The 22,912-nt window shown below is 32.7% G+C and overlaps 1 protein-coding gene and 1 long non-coding RNA gene across 5 annotated transcripts in view; both read left to right on the forward strand.

Moving 5' to 3' along the window:
• The window catches only part of PGAP1 (post-GPI attachment to proteins inositol deacylase 1), a 71,581-nt gene extending 55,457 nt beyond the window's left edge, over window positions 1-16,124 (forward strand). For all 4 annotated transcript variants that reach the window (XM_045558964.1, XM_045558966.1, XM_045558963.1 and 1 more), the window contains 8 exons: window positions 2,330-2,423; window positions 8,837-8,927; window positions 9,843-10,040; window positions 11,024-11,159; window positions 12,429-12,479; window positions 12,956-13,143; window positions 14,090-14,194; window positions 15,227-16,124. In XM_045558964.1, coding sequence (XP_045414920.1) covers window positions 2,330-2,423; window positions 8,837-8,927; window positions 9,843-10,040; window positions 11,024-11,159; window positions 12,429-12,479; window positions 12,956-13,143; window positions 14,090-14,194; window positions 15,227-15,365 — 1,002 coding nt within the window. In that variant the 3' untranslated portion in view covers window positions 15,366-16,124. The remainder of the gene's footprint in view (window positions 1-2,329; window positions 2,424-8,836; window positions 8,928-9,842; window positions 10,041-11,023; window positions 11,160-12,428; window positions 12,480-12,955; window positions 13,144-14,089; window positions 14,195-15,226) is intronic.
• Window positions 16,125-17,575: 1,451 nt separating this feature from the next.
• On the forward strand, window positions 17,576-22,912 carry LOC123643431. Its single transcript, XR_006736784.1, has 2 exons — window positions 17,576-19,136; window positions 21,725-22,912. It is a non-coding gene; the product is annotated as an uncharacterized LOC123643431 (long non-coding RNA).

A 22,912-nucleotide genomic window follows, 5' to 3' on the forward strand; every position in this document is an offset into this window, starting at 1 on the left:
TGGGTATTTTTTTAAATATCAAGTAAAGAATTTGTGGTAATTGAATTAAGTTCTTAAATTATTGAAAAGATGTTTTTCCTTCATGCTTGTTCAAAAATTTAGCTTGTAGGCAGTAGGAAAATGAATTAAAGTTGCATAATATATCTTATTTGTTTTTTAAAAATAATATTAATACATACTTTGTGGCTGATTCAGTCACAGAAGACTGGGGAAAAGGAATAAAGAGAAACCAGTGGGAGAATCTTCAGCCTTTGAGTAGATAATTTTTCATAAAATTAATATTTTTTTCTGAAAAAAGGAAAGAAGAAAATATATTTAAATATTTTTTTAGTCTACTATGAAAAAGAGGGCAACAAGCAAACTAAAAGTTACTTTCTCAAGAGAATTCCATAAACTCTAGTAAATCATTACTACATAGGAGTGAAGTCTAGTGCTGCCAGATCTTTAGATTTTAAGAGAAATTGGAAAGCTGTATTTTTAGATTTCCAATTATATTTCTCTCTATTGTGCCCTTGACAAAAAGTTCAGATGTTATAATATGCTGTGTATTCTTAGCATTTCCTTTGCTCTGAGTTTTTGATACTCATTGCTGGAAATGTCTTTATGGCTATGTCAGGCAAGATATAATTAAAAATCTTTTAGTGTTTCAATGTTGGTATCTAATTCAAAATTTAAGGAAATAACTGTGCTAAATACTAAGCCAAATGAAGCATGTGTACAGTGGGACTAGGGCCCATGGAGGCCAGTTTATGATGGTTTATTTAGTCATACATTATACACCCAGCTGTATCCGTAGCCCAATATAACACTTAATACTCATAATGATGATACTCATCATTAAAAGAAATTTTATGTTCACAATACTCTGTGTAGAACCTCTTAGAAGATTCTAAAGACAATGAAGGGCATTAAAGGTAATAGTAACAGCTAACATTTACCAATCTTTTAGCATGTGCCAGTTACTATTCCAAGTGCTTCATATAAGTGTGAACACATTTAAGCCTCCTACCCTTGTGAGGGATAAAGTAACTTGCCCAAGGACACAGAGCTAGTGAGAGGCAAAGCTGGGGTCTGTATCCAGGGGTCTTACTCCTGAGCTTGCTATTCTGTTCAACTTTCCTTTCATACTCTGGATAACTGAAGTATGCTATGTCTTTCCCTACCTGTCATTAGCAGGCAATGAGTAGCATTTAGTAGTAGATAGAAAAATGTCCTTTTCTGTTTTACTCAATTTTCTCCTCTCTCCACTCAAAGCTATAAACTGTAAATCATGAGTACGGGCTATACATTTTTTGGTTTTTCTCATCTCTTTTAACCTGAGAATCTATGGAGGAACTTCAGGGAGACCCTGAACTTTCTGAAATTTTATGCAACATTTTGTGTAAGCGTGCATGTATTTCCATAGCTTTTATCAGATTACCAAGGGAGTCTATGTGTTCTAAAAAATTCTGTGGAATGGAGAACATGCTTTAAAGTAAATTTTCTTTTAAAATGTAACCTTAAAAGAAGAACTTAACACTTTGTTTTTATTTGTTCTAAACAGAGATTGGACTAGCTGATAGAATGACTACAGACACTATTGATATAACAATGGTTCTAAATTTAGGCTCTGAATTTAAAACCCAGTTCCATAAGATTTCCAAACACAGAAGGACATAAAAGGCTCATAATAGCAGATAACATTTTCTGATAATTTATCAATCACATACAAGTTAATATTGTGAATGTTTTACACAAGTGAGCATATATTGCTCACAACCACCTATAAGGTAAATAATATTATTGTACCATTTTACTGATAAGGGAATAGAAAAGGACAGGTAAGTAACTTGTTATTTTTTTATTATTACTGCATTGGCTTTGACTGGCTTACATTTTGACTGAATTATTTTTTTATTTTGACATATTACGGGTGGTGTCCCGTGCCTGAATTTCTTTGCCTGTTAAATAGGAGTAAGAATTACCTCAAAGGATTCTGGGAAGAAGGCATGAGATAATGCATTATAAGGTGTTTAGTATCATGCTTGGAACATATTAAATGCTCAATAAGTGTGGCTTGAAAAACAGTTTTGTAGCATGTGCTACTCAATTGTATGTTCTCTCTATTATGCCTTTGATGAAAAATTCTGGTGTTTCTAATAGGCTATATATTCTTAACATTTATATTACTTAGAGTTTTTGATACTTATTACTGGAGATACCTTTGTGGCTGTGTCATGAAGGGTATAAAGTGAAGAACAACTTTTTTATTTTATGTGAAAGTACATTTATTTTGTTAACATGAATATTCATGGATATTAAGTTGTCCATCGATTTGCCTGTTTTCTAGGTAGTTAGATTTCATGGCGGAGCTCTTCCTGCTTATGTTGTGTCTAGTATCCTCCTTGCTTATGGAGGACAGTTATACTCTCTTTTCTCAACAGGTAAGAATGCTTATAATTTTTGAGTTACTTTGGTTATGAATATTAAATAGAGCAAGTATTAGTTCCATGTGTATATTTATATGTATTTCATTCTATCATATTGAATTAGGAGACATAATAAGGAACTTCGTAGAAAGTACGTAACAGTAGCTATTACTTCTGTTCTTGAAAATTCCAAAATAACATGTGATTTTATAACCAATCTTCTCTGCATCTTTATTACTTTTCCACTATCAACTACCAATGTTAAACTGGCAGCTAGTCCAGAGACCTTCAGTTTGTAGGCTTACGACCTGCAAATTATTAACATTACCTTAGCCTGTCACTTTTGTATCAGTGTTATTCTTTAATGGAAAAAATAATTTATTTTGAGTCTAAGCAAATTGGCTGTTAAATAGTTTTTTAAAATATATATAGGAATAGAACAGTATAATAATCTTCATATAATAATTTTTTCAATATTTATGTCTTAAAAAGAGACAAGAAATTAACTATAATACACACCAAAAAATTAACAATAATGCCCTAATATTATGATCAAATAATTTTTTAAATTAAAAAGAAATTTGATACATAATTGTGTATATTTATGGGGTATATGTAATATTTTGATACATACAATGTGTAAAGATCAAATCAGGGTAATTAGGGTATCCATCACCTCAAACATTTATCATTTATTTGTGTTGGGAACATTACAGATCTTCTCTTCATAATATGTATTAAATTATTGCTAACTATAGTCACCCTACTGTGCTATCAAACACTAGAACTTATTCCTTCTAAGTGTATTTTTGTACCCATTGACCAACTTTCCTTCATTCCTCCTCCCCTGCACCCTTCCCAGCCTCTGATAGCTATCGTTCTGTTCTCTACCTCCATGAGATTAACTTTTTTAGCTACCACATGTGAGTGATAACATGTGATATTTGTCTTTCCATGCCTGGCTTATTTCACTGAACATAATGTTCCATTCACATTGCTGCAAATGACAGAATTTCATTTTTTGTGTGTGTGGCAAATAATATTTCATTGTGTAAATATACCACGTTTTCTTTATCCGTTCATCTGTTGATGGACACTTAGATTGATTCCAAGTGAAGATATTCCGTATCTTGGCTATTGTGAATAGTACTGCGATAAACATATGAGACATCTCTTTCATGTACTGATTTCCTTTCTTTTTGATATATACCCAGCAGTAAGATTGCTGGATCATATGGTAGGTCTATTTTTAATTTTCTGAGGCACCACCATGCCATTTTCCATAGTACCTATACTAACTTACATACCAGTAGTATACTAGCATTCCCCTTTTTCCACATCCTCGCCACCATTTGTTATTTTTTGTCATTTTAATAATAGCCATTTTAAATGGGGTTAGATGACATCTCACTGTGGGTTTGATTTGCATTTCCCTATCTTTTTGGTTTGCTTGATTGATTAGGCAGTATAGGTGGGGAGGCATTTTAAGCCGGGTTCTTTTCAGGTTTGTTTGTTTTTTTGTTTGTTTTTTTTTTTTTGACCCCTTCCTGGCAAACAAAGCAAAATTTTTATGCTCAACAGAGATGCCTTATACTATTCTCTGAGTTCAAGATTTTGACTGTTTGATCTGAGAGCCTAACTTTTTTTTTTTTTTTTTGGAGACAGAGTCTTGCTCTGTTGCCCAGGCTAGAGTGCCGTGGCATCAGCCTAGCTCACAGCAACCTCAAACTCCTGGGCTTAAGCAATCCTTCTGCCTCAGCCTCCTGAGTAGCTGGGACTACAGGCATGTGCCACCATGCCCAGCTGATTTTTTTCTATGTATATTTTTAGCTGTTCAGATCATTTCTTTCTATTTTTAGTAGAGAAGTTGTCTCGCTGTTGCTCAGGCTGGTCTTGAACTCCTGACCTCGAGTGATCCTCCCACTGCAGCCTCCCAGAGTGCCAGGATTACAGGCGTGAACCACCTTGCCTGGCCGAGAGCCTAACTTTTATCTAGTTCTTTTTTTTAGAACATCAGTCCTTCAATTTAACTATTCTGTCACCCTAAACAATTGTTAATCTGGCCAACCCAAATTTGCATTTCCAAAAGGTGTCTAGTTTGTTGGTTATCATGGAGCTGTTGTAATTTGTAAAGCTATTAATTTGAAAACCTTTTAAGACATTTTAAAAATTTTTTAATCTTGGGTGTAATGCCGTAAGCAATGAGTTTTATCTTAGTACCAGTAGAAAAGTCAGCAAATTCAAAGTAGGCAGAAAAAACAAAAAGAGAGAGAGAGCTTAGAAGGCTCTACATGTTAACTCTGTAGTTGCAGGTTTGTTTTAGAGTTGAATAATGACCACTGAGCTCTGAATTTTCCTTGATATAATTTTGCCCATCAGTTTAAAAATATGCACAAGAACAAGCCATAATATGTAGCCAGCTGTGAGTCCTAGAAAACCAGGCATGCCTTAACGTTTGAGAATCCCCTTCCATTTCTTATTACTCTTTCCAGAGCAAAGGAAATCCTATCAATCCTGTCAGAGAATGTCAGGATTTTGGACCAGGGTTTTAGATGGTGGCTACTCTAGTGGCTTTTAATTAGCCATCCTGCATCTACCATTTAGAATGTTTATTTTTCTCTCAGAAGATTTTCAAACACAAGCAGGGGAAAAGAGCCAAATCATTTACAGACTCTTGTAACCAAATCGAAAAAAAACTTTAAAAGTATTCGTAAAAATTTTAACCCAGGCATGCAGATCAAACAAAATATTAAATTAGGCACAGAGTACTCAAACTAGAAAAACACTAGTCTTTATACCAGAAAGGACTTGCCAGAAAAGACAAAATGTCTTTTATCATCCCAGGAGGGATGTAAGGTCCTTTTTTTAAGGTGACCTTATAACCGCACTAGATCCCAAAGAAAGTCAAGCGTTTCTACCTTGGCTTTAGAGGGAGAGGGAGGATCAGCCTGAGAGAAGACTCACAAGGACAGAAAAGGCTAGCCATGGAAGCAGAGAGCTTGGAGGGCTCAAGTGAGTACTGCACACCAGTTCCAAGAGTTGCCAACTCCATCCAAGAGTAAGCATACTCCAGGTCCGACTTCTGGACACCATTTATGTCAACCCAAATAACAAACAGAGAGGCCTTCTAACAGAAGATGATGTTAATTTGGGAATGGGATATTGCAGTGGAAATATGAGTGCCATAGTAAACTATGTGTATATTCAGGAAGGGTAAAGGAAGACAAAAAGTGTTAGAGAAAAAATGAGGAGGATTACATAATTGTTTTGAAATGATTATTCTTGGCTACAAGGATCAGTGGCAAAGGTGGCACCAGTTTGAGCTTAGACAGGTAATTGCTGGGCAGATGTCCTCAGAGAAGTTTTTTCTTATGTGTGTGAGAGGTTGCAATGGCCTTTGCGCAAGGTTATGGTTTTGCCAGAGTCTTTTGACAGAGTTTTATTATCAGGGATACAGGCATGAGAACCTTCTCTTCATAGTCTTCCCTGGCTCTATTTGTCGGAGTTTGGTTTTCTGCAACACAAGTGCCTCCATTTTGAGTCTGACAACTTTCACACTGTAAACATTGTTTCTTAATCTTCCATCTCTCCCCGCTTTTATAATTTATTCAATAAAACTGTTTTTTGTACTTTTGAGTCCCAGAGTTTGGATTTTGCTGGTAGATTGAACATGTTTTTCTATCTTCTCTATTTTCTATAAATTACTAACTAGAGCTATAGGCTTGATCAGATTCTGGTTCTCTTCCCACCCATCCCTGCCCCTCCTCTTTTTTCTGCTGCTGCTGCTACAGCAAGAATACTTCATAGTGTTCTATACTTCTGTTAGGAGGCACTCACTCCCTAATTTCCTTCCATGTTTGTTCGTTCCCTTCCCTTCTCTTTCTTTCCCCTTCCCTTTTTCTGTCCCCAGCCCCTTTGCCTTCCCCTCCCCTCCCCGCCTTCCTTCCCTTCTTCCTTTCTTCCCTCTCTTCCTCTTTTTTTCCCTCCCTCCCTGCTTCTATGGGCCAATGCTTCATTACTACTTTTTCATCCTACACATGGCTAAGGAAGATAGATAATTTGTTGAAAATGCATGGCCCTTCTCTCTCAAATTTGCAGGGGTTTGAGGTCCTCTAAGTTTTAAGACATCCTCAAGAAAATTTCTCACTTGTTTTCTCCATTTTATACCCTAGTGCCTGAAGTTTCTTTCCTCTATTATGCGTTCTTAAAATGTATACCCTTATCGAGAGCATTTTGTTGTCCATTCATTCCCAGTGCCTAACATAGTGCCAAGCACACAGGAGGCATTCAGTGTATTATTTAGGCTGTATCAACTATGTCAGTCCTGACACACTAAATGGAATAATTGAGATTTTAATGAAGGGATCACTTCAAAGGTATGTGCAGAGTTAAGGGAAACTAACAAGAGATGATAAGGTACTTGACTAACAACAAAACCATCTGGTAATACTAGGTTCCAGGCAAGAGAGGGAACAAACCTAGAGGGCTGTAGGAATGGACAGCATTACTGAAGCTGCAGCCTTGGGTACAGGAATACTGCAGCCACTGCTAACCTGTGGCTCAGCAGGGAAAAAGGTGAACAAATACATACACTAACCTTATTTACTCTTACCATCCTATCTGTCAGTATTTTCCATTCACTGAGTCTAACTGGAAGCCAGTCCATAAAAGTCAGCCTCCCAGAGTTCAGAGCAAAGTGAAGTGTGGAAAATGGATCTGGAGAGGCAGATGTAGAACATACACTACAATGGATAAAACCCTCCCTATAGTATATCAGTTAGAACTGTGGACCCCAACCCCAGACCATGGCCTGTTAGGAACCAGTCTGTGGATCACCACCTGAGCTCTGCCTACCCTTGCCATCCCCCTGTCCATGGAAGAAGTATCTTCGTGAAACTGGTCTCTGGTGCCAAAAGGATGGGGACTGCTGAGTTAGAACATTTTCCCAGGAATCTAAACATTGTTTCACTGGGCTTGGATAGCAATTAAGGGAGGCAGGAGATAAGAAAAAAAGAATTGAGCTAGAATATATAAAAGCAGTCCGTAAATCCCTCTATACAAATCCTTCCACAGGTATTCAGTGCCTTTCAATGACTTTTATACAACTTTAATGTTTGTTTTTACCTGATTTAACCTATATTCCAGGAAGAGGGAAGCAACATTCAATGTGATTTGCCCCAGACCCAACCTTTTAATTAAGAGATTATTCTGACAGTATTACATTAACCTGACTTGAATATAAATATCTATCTTGTTTTAAAAGTCTGAAAAAGGCATCTTGTTTTTCTTAGTTTCAACTGATTTGATAATTGATTCTCAAACATATAGAATTTACAGGTACAGAATCCAGAGAGACCCCAGAGTTATTTGATGTTGCTTAATCTAGAGGATTTAAGTATGGGATTATGTCTTCAACCAATTAAAGAGGTATTTCTGAACCAAGAATGCATATCAGAAATCACCTGTGGATCACACCCTCTAGAATGACTATAATAAAAAAGACAATAACAGGTTTTAATGAGGATGTAGAAAAATTGGAACCCTCATACACTGCTGGTGAGAATGTAAAATAGCTACTTTGGAAAACAGTCTGAAAATTCCTCAAATGATTAAACAGGGTTACTATATAATTCAGCATCTCTGTTCCTAAGAATATACACAAGAAAAATGAAAGCATACATCCATACAAAAACTTGTATACAAGTGTTCATACCAGTATTATTCATAACAGCTGGAAAGTGGAAACAACCCAAATGTCCATCAGTTGATGAATGGATAAATAAAATATAGCATATGCATTCATACAATGGAATATTAGCAATAAAAAGAAATGAAGTACTGATACACATTACAACGTGAATGAATCTTGAAAAATGTTAAATGAAAGGAACCAATCACAAAGCCCCACATATATGATTCAACTTATATGAAATGTTCAGAATTTGTAGAGAAAGAAAGTAGATTAGTGGTTGCCTAGGGAAGGGGAGTGTTGGGGGTGACAGTTAAGGTGAACAGAGTTTCTCTAGGGGGTAACAAAAATGTTCTAAGACTGATTGTGGTGATGGATTCACAACTCTGAATACACTGTAAAACTCATTGAATTGTATATGCTTTAAATGGATGAATTGTATGGTTTGAGAATTATATCCGATCAAGCTGTTTAAAATATCACCTGTGGAATTTTGTGAAAATACAGATGGTGAAACTCCAGCTTTGACTTCTTGAATTTGTTTCACAAGTCATTGAATGTACTCTTGTATAAGAACCACTGAATTACATTAATTTTAAATCTTTCAAGAAGAGTCTCTGTGATAGTAATGCTTTCTCTGATATAAAATATGCTGCTCTTATAGAGAATGCAGGTATAATAGATCTCATACTTAATTACTGTGAATTCTCTATTGCATATAATTTTTTTTAATCACCAGGTTATTGCTTAGAATATGCTACCATATTGGATAAAGAAGCTAAACCATACAAAGTTGATCCTTTTGTAATTATGACTAAGTTTCTATTGGGGTAAGTTTTATTATCTGCGATAATGATTGTGATTTTATTTTATATATAAAACATGTTTGGTTCCATAATGCAATAAATTTTCATACAAATTTGGCAATTAACGTGTTTCATTAAATGGGATTTTTTTTCTTTTAGGCAAATGCCTAATAAGTATATCAACATTTACTTCAATAGTATGATCATTTCAAAAGTAATTATAGAATTTATATATATCAATCTAAACTTAAACTGGAGCTGGGCACAGTGGCTCATCCCTGTAATCCCAGCTACTTAAGAGGCTGAAGCAGAAGGATGGCTTGAGGGCAGGAATTTGACACCAGCCTGGGCAAGATAGTGAGACTCCATCTCTAAAAATAAAATGAACTTAGACTGTAAATTTACTAGGCCTTTAACATTTGCAAATAGATTTTTATGGTCCATGATCTTTGAGTATCCTAGCTTCAGACTCAAATCATGATATAGGGTACTGAGGAAACAATACTTCTGATCACTTTCTCTTACTTCTCGTGCAAATTATATTTTAGACCTCTCTACCCTAGATAACATTAATTTGTTCACATTATGTGTGTTTTGGTTAAGAACCATTACTTAGATCTTTCATCATTATGACAAAGTGAACTGTTGGGTTTATAAAAAAAAGGAAAAACACACACACTACTTCATAAAAGGGTCAACAGAGAGCAGTAAAACTATTGAGACTCAGGACTCAGCTCTTTGAGGATCAGTAGGCTCACTTAGAAGATAAATGACTTGTTCCATACAAAGAATTAAACATTTTTTTTAGTATAACTGTAAATTAAGCACCATGGAACTTTAGGGACTCTAGTGAATGCTCAGACACCTCAAATATTAAATCCTTGCGTGTCAGTTGTTGGTTTTTTTTTGCTTTTATTTTATTCTTTCTTTTGTCCCCAGGTATAAATGGTTTAAAGAACTGTGGGACACCTTACTGCTACCAGAATTAGAAGCTATCTTTTTAACTAGTCAGAGCATGTGTTTCCCCCTTGTGTCCTTGATTCTCTTTCTCTTTGGAACATGTACTGCCTACTGGAGTGGCCTGCTCTCCTCTGCATCTGTGCGGCTCCTCTCTTCATTGTGGCTAGCTTTGAAAAGGTAAAGAATGAATGATTAAAAGCTTTCTTATTGCTCTCTAGTTAAAAAACAATTATATTGTGATAGAGAACCTTAAAATTAATTCTTTTTACTAAATTATTTTCTAAGGAAAAATATATACTAGCAAAAGTACGGGTTGGTGTTCACAGTTATGTCTTTGCCAAAGCCAATCATTTATTGCATGTTTAATGCTACATTTGATTTTACCCTTAGTGCTCAAGAGTTAATCAAAAGTTTGACAAATTACACAGGTATTTTTTAATTTGCCAGTTGTGAATCTTTCCCAGGAGGATTGTTTCTCTGTCAGTGCTTTCGTATGCTGAATTCTATAATCGAACCTGAGGGCAAAAGACTCCAATCAAAATAGCATTAGATTAGATGAGAAGTATAAAAGCTTCAAATACGTTGCCTAGAGTTTTATTATAGGCCCAAAGACACAGTTTGAATCTGAAGTTACTGGTAGGCTTTCCTGGTAAATCAATCTAGTGTCCATTGCCACTCCTCCTTACTAGACATATTTTGTGATTTTCTGTCACAGAAGGGATTATGGTGCTTCTCCTTCCACACTTCTGAAAACTTCAGACAGGGGTTTCTGATAGTAATACCATCAAGCATCTGAGTGATCTTGAGGCTTTAAGAAATAAGAACAGACAATTGTTTATCCTTTAATCAAGATTGGAGATGTATGGCACAGGGTCTGTAATTAATGGTTATCTTTGGCAACATTTTTTTCTTCCTTAGTATACAAGTATTAGCCATAGTGTATCTAAATGGAAGAGGAGCTATTGCAGTGTATTACAGAACTTAAAATCAAATATTTGGGGCCACTTCCCTTATTAAAAAATACCTTACCATTTACCTTATGATATTTGCATATTAATAATGAGGAGAGTCTGGGAGAGTACTATATCATTTTCTTCGTATATGTGACTTTGTTAATATATCTTAATATATTTTTTAAAACTTTATTCTTATAATTCCAGGCCCTCTGACCTTCCTAAAGATATCAAAATGATATCACCAGACTTGCCCTTTTTGACAATTGTTTTGATCATAGTTAGTTGGACAACTTGTGGAGCACTTGCCATACTTCTTTCTTATCTTTATTATGTGTTTAAGGTACGTCAAATCAGTAAAGCCAGAATGATTGAGTTTTGTATTAGACAGGCATAGAGTGGCCTGTAGGCATTGTATGCAAAAATTTTAATTACCACTGTAGTAAACTTCTTTTATGTAACATGTTTAAATGTAAAGGTTTTTTAAACATCTTAGTTATTTAAATTATATGCAGTTAACTGTAGAACTGAAATTATTGATCTGAGTTGGGGGGTTTTTTGTTAAAAAAAATAAAGGGAAAGGAGAAGATATAATCTATTTCAGGTTGTTTCTTGCTCTTGCAAGCACTAACATTTTTTTTTTTTGACATTTTACTGGAGCAGTTTTTATTTATACCTCTCGTTGAACATGGGTGCAAGACAAGCCAAAAGCTATGTCAGAGGCATCAGGCTTATCAGTCTGCTGAGAATAATGTAAAATGTTGCAAATGTTGCTGAAGAATCAGAAGACAATGATAAAAATAATTAAGCTAATAATTTTACTGAGGAAGCACAATACACTGCTGAGAAGGCTGACAGCTTTGCAGAAAAATTCAGGAGGTTATACAAGTGCATGTTCTCCACATTAATCTTATGGATAGATAGCTAACATCAGAGTGGATAATACCTCTTTTGTCCTATTTTAAGCAAAGGTACATTTGCCTCTGCTTTTAATGCTAATACATGCACATTATAGATTATTTTCAGTTTTTCAAAGGAAATTTTTATATGCATCTGAAAAAATTATTTAGAGCTACTTTGATTTATGAGTAATAATATTAGTATTTTTTAAATTGGCTATTTCAAACAACTGACCCAATAAACAAAACTTTCTTGAATACTTAATTTAAGGAAACCTAACAAATTTACAGATTTTCTTAGGTTATTATAAACATTTCACCCTTTTATATAATTGAGTTTAGATTTTCAAAGATTTGAAATACATAAAATATGTTAAATTCTTTTACTATATTGAATATAATCAAATCTTTGGTTCACAAAACATCATTCAAACATAGACTTTTACAGGATGTAAAAGGTATAGCAATATATCCTGGCCCCAACATACTCTGGAAGTTTGTATTGTTTTCCATTTCTGTTTTTTTAATCCATGATAGCAAGTATGTGTAGTTATTGTTTTGTGTTTTCTAAAAGAATGTTTTTAAATGTTTAAATGAATTTTCCGTTGTTTAAGATTTAAAATTTTTCAGATTACAATGCTTCTGAGTTTTAATAAAAAAGGCTTATACTTTTTGCTTCAAAATAAAATTAAACAGTCATTTTTTTCCCTTAGATTGTTCATCTGCAAGCTAGCCTAACAACTTTTAAAAATAACCAGCCTGTGGTAAGCTTTATTTTTAATACTCTACATAACTTTAATATGAAAGAACATTGGAAAATACAAGAGTTTGTTGTAGGATTTTAAAGTGTTTAAAAGGTACAGTATTATGAATTTAAGTTACTTTAAGAAAAGTGAACCTAATGGGTATTAAAATAGACTTAAGTTCTAAATTTGATCTTTGTAAGTACCTATGTCATTTTTATTGTTACAAATGATTATCTTTTAAATTTTATTTTGAATAATTACTTAGAGGATATATTCTCAGTGGAAATAGCAAGTCAAAAGAACAAAAGTTTTGTAACTGTAATATTTTAAAATGCTTTTAAACAAGGTAATTTCAGTATTTTATGTCAGTTTGGTAATGGACAGATGTATGTATTTAGCTGGTAAGTAATTTAGTATGATTCTGAATAAAATATTATCTTAAACTTACTTTTGTTTACTTAGTATCTTGGTATTTTTACTTTATTGCTTTATAGAATCCCAAACACTCTAGGAGAAGTGAAAAAAAATCCAATCATCATAAAGACTCGATAGCACACCATCTTCGTTTATCTGCTAATGATGCTGAAGATAGTCTTCGAATGCACAGTACTGTGATTAACTTATTAACATGGATTGTATTACTCAGCATGCCATCTCTAATTTATTGGTTAAAGAATCTTAGGTGTGTTTTATTTATATAATTATTATTTCTGTGGTTCAAATAATAAATATCACTATAGAGACTTACTAGATTCCTAATGGTCCATGAAAATTTTGCAAGAACAGGGAGCCATATGTTACCTGAAATTTATTTTTAATACATTCACATTTGCTCCCTTAGTTTTCAAACATAAACTATGGGAACATAACCTTCCCCCAAAATTGGCCAAAAAGAGTGAATTGTATTTTTATTTATTGGTAAATTGCTAAATAAAAGGCCACCTCATCCAAGTAGTAGTTGAACCCCTAATCAGTATAGTTTTCAAAAATGATATAAAACTTTCATATTATCTAAATACTAGAAGTTTTTTTTTAAGTTCACAGAACCAAAACAATTTCAATAAATTAAATCAAAGGTTACCAGGTGTTACTATTCTTCCTTTGTCCCTCATTTTAGTCAAGATCCAAATTTTTGTTCTCAGATTTGTAGTCAGAATTATTTGAGGAGCATACTTTATGATTCCAAAGGCCATAGACACCTTATTGTCAATAAATGCAAGAGACAAATTGGATTTTTAAAAAGATAAGGGGCAGCTATCTTAATTTAAACCTTCATTTTATCTTTTGTTATAGAGTAGCATTAACATATTTGAAATAATTTGTTTCTCAAAAACTTTATATATACCCTTTTCAACATATACCTATTATAACAAGGAAGTGCTTTCATCCTGGGTATTTTAATTTCCTTTAGTAGTTTCTGAGCATAATTTTCCATATAAAACCTTGAGTATAAAGATGATCTAGAGCAAAAAATACTTACCAGTGATCTCTTGAGCTGTTTAGAGCTCTCTTATGTCCATATTGCTACTGAATATTTTAACAGTTATTTAATTTGGTTGATTCTGATAATTTTAAATGATTAGGTCTGTTTTGTTGATTTATGTTTTATTTTTTTCTTTTTATTATAGGTATTATTTTAAACTTACTCCTGATCCATGTAAACCTTTGGCCTTTATCCTTATTCCAACTATGGCGATTCTTGGAAATACTTACACTGTTTCAATAAAATCAAGGTATAGTAGTTTAATCTTTCTTTTTCTCACATTTATTCCTGGCCTTTACCACCCTTCATTTTGTGTCTGAAACATACTCTTTATTCTTAATTAATTTGACTGTTCCTAAAAATAAAGCCATAACAGTATTATGGTTTATATGCAAGTATATTGTACTTATTTTCTTAATTATAGGTTTAACTTACTAGGATATACATAATATTACATTTTTTCCTTAAAAAGTTAACCCTTAAAAGATATGATGCTTAAGATTTGCTTCCAAAAAGTGTGGGAGAAGTGGATGGGGATGCAGGTGAAATAAGTTTGCCCATGATTTGATGATTTTTGAGGCTGAATAAGGGTACATGATAGTGTTGGTCAAATTTTGTATGTGTTTTAAATTCTCCATAATAAAACTTGACTTTTCATTACTGTGTTTTGCTCTGGAAGCCTTTTCAGATGATTCTGGCAGATATTTGCAGATGCCATTTAATAGCTCTGTGCCCTTATGCAGGTTTCTTAAGCCCTCCTATCCTTAGTTTCTCTATTTTCAGAATAAAAAGGTGATGGTCTTTCCCGATAGTATTTTTCTTTTAAAAATACTTAGTTTTTTGTCTTATATGCTCCTTTTGTTGGGAATTTAAGGTGTTTCCTTTTTTGTTTGGTTGTTTTTTTGCTATTATAAGTAGGGTTAAAATAAACATTTCTGTAGCTATATCTTAGTGAATATTATTGATTATTTTTGTCAGGATAAATTTCTAGAGGTAGAATTACTGAATCAAAGTCCAACTAGTATTTTTCTGTTGTTAAAATTTGAAAGGCTAAAAAAAAACTGGTTCTTTTCTAAATAGAAATATTTTTCCCTTTTCTAGCCAAAACCTGACTTATATTAATCTTTTAAAAAATTATGGACAGGTAAATTTGTTACACAAAAGATAACTTTATTCAAAATCACTTAGAACAGTTATCTTTCCCAAAACTGTAAAGATTGGCATATTCCATTTTCGTTCACAGTGTAGTTTATATAATATTTATTTTTCTGTCTCTTTACAGTAAATTGTTGAAGACTGCTTCACAGTTTCCACTTCCTCTGGCTGTTGGTGTGATTGCTTTTGGATCAACACACTTATATAGGGTTCCATGCTTTGTCATCATTCCTCTTTTGCTCCATGCATTATGCAACTTTATGTAAGATTGGACTTACAGAATAATAAAGGTGATTGATGCCTTTAAGGCCAGTAATAAGAGGGAACACATAAATTCATCAACATGGACAGCAAGGTCCTTTGGAGAAGACAAGTCTATTTTTACAGTATTGAAAATAGGAAATTAGTTTTGTAATGCTTGAGGCAAGTAGTTGAAGCATGGATTTGTTTTGTGGTGTGGAATCTATGTACTAATCATTTTCAAAATATTTGTGAAGGGATATGTGGTGTCCACTAGTGTTTGAGGACTCCTGTGCACATCAATTAGTCTGCTTCATCACCCATACCAGAGATCCTCTCTTAGAGATGTAGTACATGCAGCATTGTTTGTAATTTCACCTCAAGTATTCTGCTCGTTTCATCAGACTTTTTCCTGAAAGTGAGTTATTTTGAATTTGCTATAGTTTATATATTGAGAAATAAGTCTTAAAAAGTGATAAAATTTACAACTGTTTTGTCTCGAAAGTGAAATAGCCACTCAGAATCGTTGGTCAGTTTTTGGCAGCCATGATGAATGGAGTAGATCTTTTGTCTTCTTACATCTATGAAAATAGAGCTTTGAATTGTAAGGAGACATGTTTTCTCAGTAATCAGTGGATGAATGGAAACATGATTCAAACTTAAAATTTTATGAAATTTTTTTCTTTTCAAATATGAATTTTATTAGGTATTCTTAGTAAATATCAGGAGACTATTAAAGAAATCAATTGTTAAATTTAAAGAAAATGCTCATAGATATTTACTTCCTGGCAGTTCTTCCATCTGTATCATTTTATTTAATTCATTGCCCCATGGTTGCCAAAAGTGCCTCAGGTCATGATGTATTAATTAAATTCCAGTGGTTGGAAACAACTCTAGGTTTGCACCACTTTTGTCTGCCGTGGAAAACAAAATCAACACAATCACGTGTAGTACCACATTTGATGTATGATATTATACTGTTAATAGAATAACAGTAGGCACTGTTACCCCATTAATAGCATAAGTATTAATAGACCACCTGAATAAATTGGAGACTTCAGCTACTAGGTTTAACAGTGGAATCTTGATATGTCCAGGTGACTTCTGGGATTACTGTTTGACAAATAAAAGAGTAATCTTTCTATTTATTTCAGATTTCACTTCACTCTTAGCTACAAAAGAGTAGGAAAAAGGAAATGGAGCAAGGTAGAAGAGTATACTCTTTGTCTTAGAATAGAGTAAACTGAGGCTGGGATATACCTGGCTCAGAGTCCTTCTTTTAGATACGTATACGGTAAATACCCAAAACTTCTCAAGTAAAGTCTTTAAATCCCAGTGATTCCACAGTTGTACTTGTGAACTTGTATCTTTGTTAGTACCCAGGGATGTCCTAGAGTACCAATTTCATTTTATCTGCCATTGCATCTGGATTCCATTACAGCCTTGCAGCTGTTACAGCCTATAGCAGTTTACTCCCATTTTACTGCCTGTAGAGAGTTACCTCACTTCTCATCTCAGTTCTTCCTCAGGTCCTTGCTATTTCTGCATCAGTTGAAGAGGGTCTTGCTATCACCTCTGAGGGTACTAAGTTTGTTTGATTCCATGGTTGTCTTTTCCAGCTTCATGCCTATTGTTCAGTATTCATGTTTTCACTTACTGAGACAATTCAAGGGAAGTGATAACCTCATAGTAGACATGGCAGACACACCAGTCTCTTGTTTCTTTGAGATAAGAAGTAAAAGGGATAATATACAAAACACTCATGTGTTTTAGCTGAGAGGAAAGAGAGTTTATTAGATTATACACTCATCCCATGGCATACCATATATATATATTTAAATAGGGACACATCTGCCTATGTTTGGCTATACATATACTTTTGCACACATGGCATTATTTTTTGCTGCTGTACTATAATGTATCTCAAGTTACAGATTAAATATATCTTTTAACTATTTCTGAATTTGAACTTAGGTCCACATACAGAAAGAACTTTAGAAAATGTATTAATTTGGATCTTCTCTTCACAGCCATAATCATTGTTTTTGTGATCTAAAGTCTCCTTGTTTAGTCAGTGCTGCTCTTGAATAAAATATAACAAGTTTAAATTTCTCATTTGTGAGTAGTACATTTGCTTTTTAAAGCAGCAGGCACACTAATTCTCACTAAAATATTTTCATGTGAGTGTATTTATCACTAAGTCCTCAAGTCTTATTTTGCTAACAAAATAATTCATTTTAAGGACTACAAAAGGATTCTAATTAAACATTTTATAAACAATAATAGGTTGGGCCTTTAGCCATTATATACGTATATATACAGACAGATATATATGTACACTTACATTTTGATGGGATCAAGTCCTGATTTAAGTCAGATAGTTACCAGAGGTGAGAAGGTAGGCTCTGATTAAAGATTAGCAAAATTGATGTTTCTATCACTTGAGAAAAGAAAAGTCCTTTGCCTTTAAAGCACACACTGTTTTTATCATGCTTACAACGTATATACTAGCTGGTAAAACAGCACAGCCCACTTAGCAATGTTACTGAAAACAAAAGTATTTATTGGCAATTAGAGATTATCTAATTCAGCAAGTTTCTGCGCTCCACTGTTATGGCATTTTTATTTAGAAATTGTTGAGTTTTGAGTAAGTATTGTTGCTTATAAAATAATTCCTAGACCTTACTGTTGATAACTAGATCAAATATAGACTAGACAGGGAAAAACACTGGGTACTTTTAGTGTTTCTAAAGCCTCCTCTGGAGTTATTCCTGTTACAATTTGGAATTGATAATATGATAGAAATTGTTAACACTCTTTTTTCTGGATCGTTTTCATGCCAGAAATTAAACAGCTTCTGTTCTTTCTTAGTTATCACCAGAATGAAAATATTTGAAGTGGTGATTCTAAAAAAGTCATTTGTGGCTGGTTAACATTGATTTTGAGTTTCTTCAGTATATATTGATCATGTGTTGATCTTTAATTTTTTTTTCATATTTTTGTCAGATAAATTCAGATGTATATAATGGGATACCTTTTCTTGAGTGAACTACACTAATATAGTTCTAATATCTACATGATTATACATTAAGGAAAAAGAAATAAAGAACTGTAATAAGCCTAGTAAATGTTTTTGTTGGTTATCTTACCACTCATGTAGATACTACACATTTCCACAATACACATAAACTTGTATGAAGCAAATTATTTGTTTTGTTCATTATCTAGTTCCTATATTTTTCTTAACTCTTCAGACTTCTCACTTAACATGGTGTATTTATTTCATTTTGCTGCTTTTTAGCACCTCTTATGAAGATGGTCAAAGGAAATAAAAGGAGGTAAAACTCAATTTTCAGTTTAGTTCTTGAGAGCTCTAGGAAAGATGGGGGAAACATAAATTTTATGAGATAAACTTAAGGCTATTGATTCCTGAACCCCAGATAAATCAGTTGGCCTATATTTTCATTTTAAGCTGTACGTCAAAATTAGTATAATGTCGTGCATTATTATTAGGTTTAGTGCAAAACTTTACAGTAATACATCTGGAATTTTAGCAACTGGTTATTAAAATCATTTGGGAAAAATTTTTTTAATGTGTTAGGACCTTTATTTTTCATCATCACTTTTTGTTTTCTCATTGCATAGGAATTGTGAATTTGTATATCTTAGGAGACAAGATACTTTGTGAAATTTATTGGGGAAAATCAATTTGGAGAGCATGACGCTAAGATAAGAAAGCAATTAAATTATTCTATTATGAAATTAGATACTGCCAGAAAACTTCCTCATCTAATAAGGTAAATGTAGAACATACTTTTAAAAAATGGTAAGATTATTGGGAGCTGACATTTTATCCTAGCCTTTTTGAACAAAGAACATTTCATATTTTGTAATGAACTTTATTATTTATACACACTACTCATGCTTTCTTTCACAATAAGTTTTAATAGCCTGAGGAAATAGGAAAGTTGTGAGGTAACTCACATTCTTTACTTTTAATAAGGAATAATAGGAAAGAAAGGTCAGTAATCCAAATCCAAATGTGTGTACTGTAAATGCTTTAGAATTCACATTTTTTATAAGTTATATTACAAATACAGGAGACTAAATTTTATCTGTTAATAACTTAGTTTTGAGAACAGACTAAAATTTGGAAATTGTGAGAATAGACCAGCTGTTATTCCATTAATAGTGTAAATGTAACATCTAAAACGTATAAATATACACCTACATTGATAAGATAACATGTTCAAAAGTTTGATGATATTCTAAGCTGTATCTTGATTAAATTGTCTATGGTTGATAATTTTTAAATAAAGTACTTTCTGAAAGTGTTTGGCATGTTACACTGCCAAAAATGTTTGTCTTTTGAAACACTAAGTAACCAATTTCTGATGACTTTATATAGGACTTGATATATATGAGTCAGAATTAATCTGTACTCATTCTGTACATTGTAACTTTAAACACTTATGAAAAACTGTATCTGTTGGTGTATTTTGATTAGTTGGTGTAAGTTTGTTTGCATATTTGAATTCTAATCTTAATTTAGCAAGTCTAAAAGTAACCATTTTTGTAAGTTCATATGCGATTTTTAATATTATTTTGGTTTTTAGTATTTATATAGCATTAATGTTATTAGTAAAAAATGTTTATAGACAAAGTATAGAGCTATTAACTGTTCAAAAGCCTAAATGATAGGCATATTTTGTATTTCATGTTGCACTTGTTCTGTTTCATATTGGACTTTTTACATCCCTTTTTTAGGGAAAAAAAGACATGTTTGAATTCTTTTTAGCATAAAGCTCTGCATTGGAAACTATATAACTGTATCCATATCGTTAGCAAAACATACTTGGCCACCAAAGTAAATGAACTGTAAAATACCTCTGGATATTTGTGCCAATGAACTTTTCTTAGCATATTGGAATTAAAGCAAAAATAATCTTTCATTATCTTTCATTTAGGATTTATGGTAAATGTGTAAATCATGAAAACTTATATTCCTTACACTAATTTTTCTTTGAAAATACTCAGCTTATAGCGTAGTGTGTTTTGTCTGAATTTTTTAGTGCTTTCTGATTTTACTGGGTAAAAGTTCACCCAGTAATCTTTCAGCAATTAATTGAAGTAATCATTTGAAGTAATCTTGCTTCAGATTCATTTTATGATGTAAATGAATTTTTGTTGTATAAGCCATTTTAGTACAGGTGTCTCATTTATGTAATTGAAAGTTTACTGTGGAATTTTTTTTTCTTTATATTTCCATTCAGTCCCTTTATAGAGTCACATATTTCACAGGAAAAAATTATCCACTAGAATCTGACATAGTACCATGAAGTAAACCTTTTAAAATGCATATCTTAAAGGAAAATATTATAAAACAAGATATTAATGCTAAAATGTTAATAATGTGGTGTTCTCATGGGAAAAAAGTAGAAATATGATAGACTCAAACTGCTGTGTTTATCTGCTTGAAATACTTTAATTTCTTCCCATAGAAATACTAAGAAATTTCAGTCCCTCAAAAACTGTTTCTCTGCCCAGTAATGTAGATGCAGTTTGCATAAGTAGCTTTGGAAGTGAAGAAGCAGCACCAGAGAGCTAAATATTAAAATGTTTGGCCTTGTTTAGTGACAGTTTATCCTATTATCTAGTAGGGAGTATGTGTGGTATTAGTAAAAAGATGATCTAGAAGACCTAAATTCAGTGTACATTGTTCTTTAGAATGAGTTTGTCTTCATTCTAAATGTGTTGAATAGTTTTATCCTAAGTGGAAGATGCCTGTATTTAACATAATCATGCTTTCTATGTTATCAAGTATGTATTTGTTGGAATACTGGTAGAAATAACCTTCCTCTCCTCCATTGTGGAGTGGGAAGAAAGCTCCAATTTTTAGTGTATATAAATTAGGAAGTTGTATTATGTATTTACATTTTTTAAAAATATAAAAATGACTTAAATATATTATTTTGAAGTGATTGTACTACAGTTTCTTACACTTATGACTAACTATAAATGTAGCAATGTACCCATGAGAAACCAGACCAAAATTGAATATATATCATCACTGTGACCTTGAACTTATAGTCATTTGGGATAAAACAGACTGTGCCTTAAAATGATAAAGGAATGCCCTGCAATTTTATAACTGTATATTTTCTTATGGGTGGTCTTGTCAAATTAGCCCCAAATCCTTTTCTTTGAGGTTGGTGAAATAAAAGTTTAAAATAAATATTGACCAGTATTTCCCTTAGTATTTGCAGAACTATTGCTCTAGAGGCACCCCTTAATTTTCAGAGTTCTCATTTCAAATTAGAATTGATTTACACTACAAATATGTAAAAAATTAAGTTTGACTAAAGTTTCTGAAAAAATATTCTAGGAGAAAGTGGTGGCACTGCTGTTCTGAACTTACCACACATGGAAAAACTAACCTTCAAATGTAATTTTTTGTCTTATTAATAAGATATCAAAGACATGAATTCTTCCCGAACACTTGTGCTCATTTTGTATCAGGTTAGTGAGGCATGTATTTGTATATATCAAATAAAGTTAATTGACCCAGTAATAATTTTTCAGTAATTAATAAACTCATATTCATGTAGTATATTTTCTAACATTATTTCCCCCTATTTCTCTTTTGTCTTCCTAATTATTTTTAAGGTATCAAGAGAGAACTGGCTCCAATTTTTTTAAAAATGTGAAGACTTGCATTTTTACTGTGGTTATTTAAAATATTGGATATAATTTCTGTCTAAACTCTAAATTCTATTCACAGGACAATCATGGTCTTTGCTAAAAGATGCCCACATTTCTGTATATTCAGAGTTTGTTGTATATTATATTTTTCAATTTCAATTTTGAACATAAACACAACACATTTCTTTCCTATTTTACCTCTAGTAACTCCCCGTAAAAGACAAAAATATAGGTTTCTTTAAAAATAAGTAGAAAGTAAATGTCTTTTCCTAAAACATGGTCAAGTTGACATGAAAGTAGTTTGGAGTGTAATAAAATAAAACAAATGGCTCTCAACTTGCATCAGTTGTTATAATATAGTTAAAAATGTATAGAGGACAAACTATGTGTTACGCTGAGATAGACTCAGTAAGTAATCATTTATTTGCAAATTGATAATTTTGTTCTTATCCAGAAAGTGTAGTGCAAAGTAACAGTACTTAACAGTGCAAAGAAACTTGTCCTGTAGTATATACTGAAAAATGATTGTCACTTTGCAGATCTTTCCATTTAAACATGCATGATCTTCTCCAGTATTTTGTATGATGTATGGTGTATTAAATACACTTATGTGTAATTTGTGTGTATTTTTTGTATGGTAATTAACATTATTACATTTAACTGGTTGTAATTCACAAAAAGTGCTACTTATTGTACTCTGTAGAGTGTTGTGGATGTTTATATCTATGTTTCAGCATTATAGTGTAGATTTAATAGATAATATTTGCCTTCAGTCTCCGCTCAGGTATTAATGTGTAGCAATTTTTGGTGCTTTGTTTTTAATCTGTCATAATCTCGTGTTCTGAATGTTCAAAAATAAATTTGGTGAATA

Source organism: Lemur catta, chromosome 8 (genome assembly GCF_020740605.2).
Source record: "Lemur catta isolate mLemCat1 chromosome 8, mLemCat1.pri, whole genome shotgun sequence".
NCBI lineage: Eukaryota > Metazoa > Chordata > Mammalia > Primates > Lemuridae > Lemur > Lemur catta.